Here is a 10,000-nt window from a genome sequence, read left to right on the forward strand (position 1 = left end):
CCCAAATCTGCTTTAGTGGTAAAATCTGTCAACTGTGTGTCTCTGTTGTTCTCCAGACCCACCCAGAGCTACACTTCAGTCTCCACTGACACACTGCCTTAACCCCCCCCCCCCCCCCCCCCCCCCCCACCTAAACCCCCAACCACAGCTCCTCCCACAACATCCACTGATTGGGTTGGTGTTTTCATTCGACAACCCAATCAATGGGCTCTGTGTGTTTTGACTTAATCAAATCGATCAATTAATTCAAGCCTTAATGATTGTAACGAACCTTTTCCAATGAACTGTACTGTCCCTTAATGTGCCCCCCCCCCTCCCCCACACCCCACCCCCTGGCTTCAGCTCCCACTGTGGTCTGCTTTACCGTGTTTTTTATTTCATTACTGCACTTGCACTTGCATCTTTTTAAATCTCTGTTCTGGGGAGATGTTCACCAGGGCATAAGACACTGAACTTGAATGACCCTGGAGTAGTCTTTGTTCACCAGGGCATAAGACACTGAACAGGAATGACCCTGGAGTAGTCTTTGTTCACCAGGGCATAAGACACTGAACAGGAATGACCCTGGAGTAGTCTTTGTTCACCAGGGCATAAGACACTGAACAGGAATGACCCTGGAGTAGTCTTTGTTCACCAGGGCATAAGACACTGAACAGGAATGACCCTGGAGTTGTCTTTGTTCACCAGGGCATAAGACACTGAACAGGAATGACCCTGGAGTTGTCTTTGTTCACCAGGGCATAAGACACTGAACAGGAATGACCCTGGAGTAGTCTTTGTTCACCAGGGCATAAGACACTGAACAGAAATGACCCTGGAGTAGTCTTTGTTCACCAGGGCATAAGACACTGAACAGAAATGACCCTGGAGTAGTCTTTGTTCACCAGGGCATAAGACACTGAACTGGAATGACCCTGGAGTTGTCTTTGTTCACCAGGGCATAAGACACTGAACAGGAATGACCCTGGAGTTGTCTTTGTTCACCAGGGCATAAGACACTGAACAGGAATGACCCTGGAGTAGTCTTTGTTCACCAGGGCATAAGACACTGAACAGAAATGACCCTGGAGTAGTCTTTGTTCACCAGGGCATAAGACACTGAACAGGAATGACCCTGGAGTAGTCTTTGTTCACCAGGGCATAAGACACTGAACAGGAATGACCCTGGAGTTGTCTTTGTTCACCAGGGCATAAGACACTGAACTGGAATGACCCTGGAGTAGTCTTTGTTCACCAGGGCATAAGACACTGAACAGAAATGACCCTGGAGTAGTCTTTGTTCACCAGGGCATAAGACACTGAACTGGAATGACCCTGGAGTAGTCTTTGTTCACCAGGGCATAAGACACTGAACAGGAATGACCCTGGAGTTGTCTTTGTTCACCAGGGCATAAGACACTGAACTGGAGTGACCCTGGAGTAGTTTTTGTGGAATACTGTCACTCATCAGACATTTCCATGTGCTCTGTATCAGTGTCATGTGACATGATTCTTCCAGAACTGCTCTCAGTACCCTAGAATCTTGGTGCTTGTGTGAAACTGATCTAGGCCAAGAAGAGTCAGTGATTAACTCTCTTACAGAGAGAATCAAACAACCACATTGGCCAGTTAAAGAATCAAACAACCAGACTGACCAGTTAGAGAATCAAACAGCCAGACTGACCAGTTAGAGAATCAAACAACCAGACTGACCAGTTAGAGAATCAAACAACCAGAGTGACCAGTTAAAGAATCAAACAACCAGACTGACCAGTTATTGAATCAAACAGCCAGACTGACCAGTTAGAGAAGACTTGCATCTTAAAATTTCTGGAATTTCCCCTTTTTTGATATAGACTGTCTCTTTCTTGACTAACACTATCCCACTGACCTCTTAATCAACAAATGTTCACCATCAGTGTTTAATACAGCAGTGATCTGACAGACAGAAACACTCACCATCAGTGTTAAATACAGCAGTGATCTGACAGACAGAAACACTCACCATCAGTGTTAAATACAGCAGTGATCTGACAGACAGAAACACTCACCATCGGTGTTAAATACAGCAGTGATCTGACAGACAGAAACACTCACCATCAGTGTTTAATACAGCAGTGATCTGACAGACAGAAATGTTCACCATCAGTGTTTAATACAGCTGTAATGAATCAGTGAATCAGTCTGCAGAGCCGTGAATAAAGCTATAGACTCAGCTGTAATGAATCAGTGAATCAGTCTGCAGAGCTGTGAATAAAGCTATAGACTCAGCTGTAATGAATCAGTGAATCAGTCTGCAGAGCTGTGAATAAAGCTATAGATTCAGCTGTAATGAATCAGTGAATCAGTCTGCAGAGCTGTGAATAAAGCTATAGACTCAGCTGTAATGAATCAGTGAATCAGTCTGCAGAGCTGTGAATAAAGCTATAGACTCAGCTGTAATGAATCAGTGAATCAGTCTGCAGAGCTGTGAATAAAGCTATAGATTCAGCTGTAATGAATCAGTGAATCAGTCTGCAGAGCTGTGAATAAAGCTATAGACTCAGCTGTAATGAATCAGTGAATCAGTCTGCAGAGCTGTGAATAAAGCTATAGATTCAGCTGTAATGAATCAGTGAATCAGTCTGCAGAGCTGTGAATAAAGCTATAGACTCAGCTGTAATGAATCAGTGAATCAGTCTGCAGAGCTGTGAATAAAGCTATAGATTCAGCTGTAATGAATCAGTGAATCAGTCTGCAGAGGTGTGAATAAAGCTATAGACTCAGCTGTAATGAATCAGTGAATCAGTCTGCAGAGGTGTGAATAAAGCTATAGATTCAGCTGTAATGAATCAGTGAATCAGTCTGCAGAGGTGTGAATAAAGCTATAGACTCAGCTGTAATGAATCAGTGAATCAGTCTGCAGAGCTGTGAATAAAGCTATAGATTCAGCTGTAATGAATCAGTGAATCAGTCTGCAGAGCTGTGAATAAAGCTATAGACTCAGCTGTAATGAATCAGTGAATCAGTCTGCAGAGGTGTGAATAAAGCTATAGATTCAGCTGTAATGAATCAGTGAATCAGTCTGCAGAGCTGTGAATAAAGCTATAGACTCAGCTGTAATGAATCAGTGAATCAGTCTGCAGAGCTGTGAATAAAGCTATAGACTCAGCTGTAATGAATCAGTGAATCAGTCTGCAGAGGTGTGAATAAAGCTATAGATTCAGCTGTAATGAATCAGTGAATCAGTCTGCAGAGGTGTGAATAAAGCTATAGACTCAAAGACATGGTGCTGATGAAGAAAAGCTTCATGCAAGCGAAGGTTTACACAGTAGAGGATGTTTGACCCTGACAGTGTGACCTTTGACCCTGACAGTGTGACCTTTGACCATGGCAGTGTGACCCTCTGCACTCTCGCTGTGAGCTCACAGTCTGATGGTGAACATCAGTGACACGCCACTGTCTGCTGATGTCTCTGTGTTTGTTTGTTTGTTTGTTTGTCTTTTTAAAACCTGCAGATCAACACTCTCCTGCACTTCCACAAACTGAGCGCTCTTTCTGTGCTGCTAAACATCAGTGTGTGTTTGTGTGTTTACATCCCTGCTGTAGGGCGCACGTGTGTGTGTGTGTGTGTGTGTGTGTGTGTGTGTGTGTGTGTATGTGTGTGTGTGTGTGAGTGTGTGTATGTGTGTGTATGTGTGTGTGTGTGTGTATGTGTGTGTATGTGTGTGTGTGAGTGTGTGTGGGTGTGTGTGTGTGTGTGTATGTGTGTGTGTGTGTGTGTGTGTGTGTGTGTGTGGGTATTGTAGTCACAGTTCTTGTTCTGTGAGAGTGAAAGACTCACAGTTCTTACCACAGGGCTTCTTTATTTCAGTGCCTGCAGTAGTGTGTGTGTGTGTGTTTCCCTCTTTAGCTGAGTTCGTACCCTCGTCTGAGAGAGGAGACAGAGAGAATCGTCACCACCTACGTCAGAGAGAGAGAGAACAAGACCAAAGACCAGGTGAGAGACCAAAGACCAGGTGAGAGACCAAAGACCAGGTGAGAGAGAGAGAGAAAGAACACCCCCCTATCATTCTCTCTACCTCAGGTTTATACAGATTGCACCCGCTGTGTGCGTGTGTGTGCGTGTGCGTGCGTGTGTGCGTGAGTATATACAGCTCTGGAACAAATTAAGAGACACCTGCAAAATTCTCAGTTTCTTTGTTTTTACTATTTATAGGTATGTGTTTGAATAAAATGAGTAAAATTTCTGTTTTATTCGATAATTTACTGACGAGATCTCTTCCAAATTCCAAATAATAATATTGTGATTTAGAGCATTTATTTGCAGAAAGTGACAAATAGTCAAAATAACTAAAAAGATGCAGTGTTTTCAGACCTCAAATAATGCAAAAATAAGTTCATGTTCCTTTTTAAACAACACAATACTAATGTTTTAACTCAGGAAGAGTTCAGAATTTGAGTTCAGTATTTGGTGGAATAACCCTGATTTTTAATCAGAGCAGTCATGTGTCTAGTCATGCTCTCCACCAGTCTTTCACACTGCTGTTGGGTGACTTTATGCCACTCCTGGCACAAAAACAATACAACACAACAACAATACAACACAACAACAATACAACACAACAACAATACAACACAACAACAGTAACAGCAACGTCCTGGCGCAAACATCCAGCCACGGCTGCTTGTGTTGGGATTCAGCAGACACTGGAAGGGAACAGCTCCCATACATGTAGAGATGAGTTAAGGACAACTCAGAGTGGCCTCTTCATTCTTATCCAGACCCGTATATATATACATGTGTCTGTGTGTGTGTGTGTGTGTATGTGTGTGTGTCTGTGTGCGTGTGTATGTTTGTGTGTGTATATAATTGTGCATGTGTATTTGTGCGTGTGTGCATGTGGGTGTGTGTGCGTGTGTGTGTGTGTGTATGTGTGTGTGTCTGTGTGCGTGTGTATGTTTGTGTGTGTATATATTTGTGCATGTGTATTTGTGCGTGTGTGCGTGTGTGGGTGTGTGTGGGTGTGTTGCGTTCCTGTCCTGACTGTCCAGTTTTGCTGATCTGTTTCAGATTCTGTTGCTGATTGACATTGAGTTGTCCTATATCAACACTAACCATGAGGACTTCATAGGCTTTGCCAAGTGAGTGGCCCCCCCCCAGTTAGCACTTCTTTTCCTAGTCTTACTTTAGGCTCAGTGACTGAACACATGAGCTGTTGTCTGTCTCATTGGTTTGTTCACTGATATTATTATGGGTTTTAAATCAGTGACTGAACACATGATCCGTTGTCTGTCTCATTGGTTTGTTCACTGATATTATTATGGGTTTTAAATCAGTGACTGAACACATGACCTGTTGTCTGTCTCATTGGTTTGTTCACTGATATTATTATGGGTTTTAAATCAGTGACTGAACACATGATCCGTTGTCTGTCTCATTGGTTTGTTCACTGATATTATTATGGGTTTTAAATCAGTGACTGAACACATGACCTGTTGTCTGTCTCACTGGTTTGTTCACTGATATTATTATGGGTTTTAAATCAGTGACTGAACACATGATCCGTTGTCTGTCTCATTGGTTTGTTCACTGATATTATTATGGGTTTTAAATCAGTGACTGAACACATGATCCGTTGTCTGACTCATTGGTTTGTTCACTGATATTATTATGGGTTTTAAATCAGTGACTGAACACATGAGCTGTTGTCTGTCTCATTGGTTTGTTCACTGATATTATTATGGGTTTTAAATCAGTGACTGAACACATGAGCTGTTGTCTGTCTCATTGGTTTGTTCACTGATATTATTATGGGTTTTAAATCAGTGACTGAACACATGACCTGTTGTCTGTCTCACTGGTTTGTTCACTGATATTATTATGGGTTTTAAATCAGTGACTGAACACATGATCCGTTGTCTGTCTCATTGGTTTGTTCACTGATATTATTATGGGTTTTAAATCAGTGACTGAACACATGACCTGTTGTCTGTCTCATTGGTTTGTTCACTGAAATTATTATGGGTTTTAAATCAGTGACTGAACACATGATCCGTTGTGTGTCTCATTGGTTTGTTCACTGATATTATTATGGGTTTTAAATCAGTGACTGAACACATGAGCTGTTGTCTGTCTCATTGGTTTGTTCACTGATATTATTATGGGTTTTAAATCAGTGACTGAACACATGAGCTGTTGTCTGTCTCATTGGTTTGTTCACTGATATTATTATGGGTTTTAAATCAGTGACTGAACACATGACCTGTTGTCATGTGTTCGATTGTCTGTTTTATTGATTTGCTTTTATTTTTTATTATCTGTTTGTTTTCTCTCAGTGCCCAACAGACAAGTGCCAGTGTGAACAAGAAGAGAGCTATGCCCAACCAGGTACATCCACACACACACACACACTCACAGACATACACACACACACACACACACACACACAGACATACACACATAGACATACACACATACACATACACATACACACACACATTCACACAAACACACACACAGACATACACATACACACACACACACACACACACACAGACATACACACATGGACATACACACATACACATACACATACACACACACACACACACACACACACACACACAGACACACACACAGACATACACACACACACACAGACATACACACTGACTTGATCGTGCTCACACATTTCCGCAGTGCCGTCCAAACTCACACTCACAGGCTACACACGTGTTGGGGAGATGAACAGGGCCTCTGACTCCAAGCCAAGGTCAGGGGTTTCAGTGTGGCCAAGGTCAGGGGTTTCAGTGTGGCCAAGGTCAGGGGTTTCAGTGTGGCCAAGGTCAGGGGTTACAGTGTGGCTACGGAGAGACTCCATTACCCAAGCACTTGTGAGAGTCTCTCTCTTCAGACTGTCCTCACGCCGGTACACGTGTAACGGTACACGCATTTGTACTGTACCTATTGGTACGGGACATTTGGCTCGGTGTGCGTTCTGATCCGAGCGAATACGGTCCAGCTTTAACCACACACGTTACATGCATAACTTTAACCACACACGTTACATGCATAACTTTAACCACACACGTTACATGCATAACTTTAACCACACACGTTACATGCATAACTTTAACCACACGCGTTACATGCATAACTTTAACCACACGCGTTACATGCATAACTTTAACCACACACGTTACATGCATAACTTTTTGATGCTCCGATGGTCAGTTGACGGATACGTTAGCGAGTAAAGTGATACTTGAGAAGATTCAGTGTGCCCTCTCTTCTACATTTCTAAAATTAAGAACTCAGTACCCCCCCCCCCCCCCCCCCCCCCCCCGATTCAGTAACGGAGCCGTAACTCAGCAACTGAATCAGCACATAGTCAGTGATGCAGCCTCAGTATCTTTCGTCACTACCGGCTCCCTCTGTCCCGAGCGAGAGGATTTGTTTTCAGCTGCAGGAGACTTCGTTAGTGCCAGTAGATCTGCCCTTTCTGCAAACAATATGGACACATTCAGCCTTCTTTTAAAAAAAAAAAACCAAAAAGATCAAATGGGTCAGTAATTTTCTACACGCTGCATTTTAATGGATCTTTATTTTATTATTATTGTACTATTTATTTCTTTTTATTATTTATTTGATAACCTTCAGAAGCACTCCAAGTTTTGTTAGTAGGTTGCAGCAACATTAATTGACTTTTTTTTTTTTTTTTTTTTTTTAAATAATGCCTAGAGGTAGGAAAGAAGGGTATGTGCCTTTATGTGCATTCCTTATGTGTTCAGGAAATTACAGCCAGTTTGCTACTGTTTACAAGTTTGTACAAGTTTATAAGTTCAATTCATAATAAATGAGAAGAAATTTCATGTTTCACCATTACACCCCTACCCCGACACACTGTTAAGTCTGAAGGCCTGGTCAGTCTCTCTGTGTCTAACACGACACACTGTTAAGTCTGAAGGCCTGGTCTGTCTCTCTGTGTCTAACACGACACACTGTTAAGTCTGAAGGCCTGGTCAGTCTCTCTGTGTCTAACACGACACACTGTTGAGTCTGAAGGCCTGGTCAGTCTCTCTGTGTCTAACACGACACACTGTTGAGTCTGAAGGCCTGGACCGTCTCTCTGTGAAATCTGAGAGAGAGATGAGATGGTTATATGTAAAGGTGAGTTGTAAAGTTAGAGAGAGAGAGATGAGATGTTTGTATGTAAAGGTTAGTTGTAAAGTTAGAGAGAGAGAGAGAGAGAGAGAGAGAGAGAGAGAGATGGGATGTTTTTATGTAAAGGTGAGTTGTAAAGTTCGAGAGAGACAGAGAGGTCTTTTTCCTCCAGTCACTGTATTGTTATCTCTTATTGTCAAATACTGAATTTGTAAGAGGGGAAATTTTGGTTATTGCTGTGAGCTCTTTAAACCTTTATCATCGTGCTTTCTCACCAGCCCCTTCCCGTACTCACAGCCTTCTAATGACCTCACATATCCCATAATAACCATCACAGTAACCTAACAACCACTGCTACACACTCGTTTTTCAGGGTGCTGGAACTTCCCTCACAAGAAAAACTGTATGAGCTAAGTTCTGATGTTTCATTGGTTGTTTTCGTTTGTTTTTTTTCTTCTCTCTCTGTCTCTCTCCCTCTCTCCCAGTGATCTCCTTTTCTTTTTTTTTGTTCTTGTCTTTCATGTGTACTAACTTATGAATGTAAAAGAGCTGCTTCTACCTGCTTCCAGAGCTAATGGTTCTTTCCACGCTGACGCTGCTGACTCCACGCGCTCACATGTTCTTCCACAGAGGAAATACAGATTAGGTCATTTTATACCAGATGCCACTTACCTCTCCTCAACTCACTCACTCAATCACTCACTCACTCACTCACTCACTCACACTTACCTCTCTCCACAACTCAATCTCTCACTCACTCACTCACTCACTCACACTTACTTCTCTCCTCAACTCACTCACTCTGACTCAGTGGATGACTGAAGCTAGCTGCAGTCTTATTGGTTAAATGATCACAGCCCAAACTGGATTAGTTGAATGGTCCTGTTAGCGTCTGGTGGATTGGTCTAAGTGTGCTGATTACCAGTTTGGTAAACCTTAGGTGAATGATGAATCAGACCTCTTTTGGGTATTTTTCATTAATTAGGTTAGCTTGACTTTTTTTTTCTCTCAGTAGAGTATGCATTATGTACCCTGAAAAGCCTAAGAGTGCAAATGCAGGGTCTTGAAGACTGTAAAATGATGCTAGAACTTTCTGTGATATCAGTGGCTTGATGAAGTGCATCTCAATGCTCAGATCATACTGGTTAGCCACCAGTCACATGGTGTCAAACACGTCTGTGAAGTTGTAAAAGCCAACGAAGAGCGTCCTGTTACTGCTTTCTTTACTTGCTGTGTTCCTGTGAAATGCTTCTGTGAAAAGAGGGTGAGACGGTAATGAATTGGAGAGAGAGAGAGAGAGAGAAACTGATTTTTTTCTTAAACTGATATATTACTATGAAAAACAGACGAACAAGAAACTTTTGAAAAGTCTCTCTCTCTTTGTCTTTCATTCCAGCACTCTCCACTGAGCAGTTTGTCCTGGTCTCTTATGCCATCGTACGTTAACACCCCAGATATAAGCCTTTGTCTGATATCATCACCGTTTGTCGACCCCTGGTTCACGATATGAGAGCACAGTGTAGTAATTTACATCAGTGCAAACGTTACTGTGCTCTTACGTGTGTATGTGTATTCTCTACTTACAAATTAAAAGTCTGATGTCTAACAGTTAATAAATACAGCTTGAGTCAAAAGGACATATGTATTCTCATATGTACAAAATAAAAGTCTCATGTCCCACAGTGAATAAATACAGTTTGAGTCAAAGGGACATACGTATTCTCATACATTCAGAATAAAAGTCTCATGTCCCACAGTGAATGAATACAGTTTGAGCCAAAAGGAGATTATATTAGGGACCACAAGAGTTGTCACAACTGAATCTAATTTAATTACTTTTTTTAGAAAAAGTCCCAAACCTCTTTCTGGCATTCG

At 42.1% G+C, this 10,000-nt stretch overlaps 1 protein-coding gene across 3 annotated transcripts in view; it reads left to right on the plus strand.

Moving 5' to 3' along the window:
• Nucleotides 1–10,000, plus strand: part of LOC115816703 (dynamin-2) — a 38,767-nt gene that overhangs the window by 23,678 nt on the left and 5,089 nt on the right. For all 3 annotated transcript variants that reach the window (XM_030779767.1, XM_030779768.1, XM_030779769.1), the window contains exons 11-13: nt 3,872–3,958; nt 5,033–5,103; nt 6,298–6,349. In XM_030779767.1, coding sequence (XP_030635627.1) covers nt 3,872–3,958; nt 5,033–5,103; nt 6,298–6,349 — 210 coding nt within the window. The remainder of the gene's footprint in view (nt 1–3,871; nt 3,959–5,032; nt 5,104–6,297; nt 6,350–10,000) is intronic.

This window comes from Chanos chanos, chromosome 7, assembly GCF_902362185.1.
Source record: "Chanos chanos chromosome 7, fChaCha1.1, whole genome shotgun sequence".
Taxonomy (NCBI): Eukaryota; Metazoa; Chordata; class Actinopteri; order Gonorynchiformes; family Chanidae; genus Chanos; species Chanos chanos.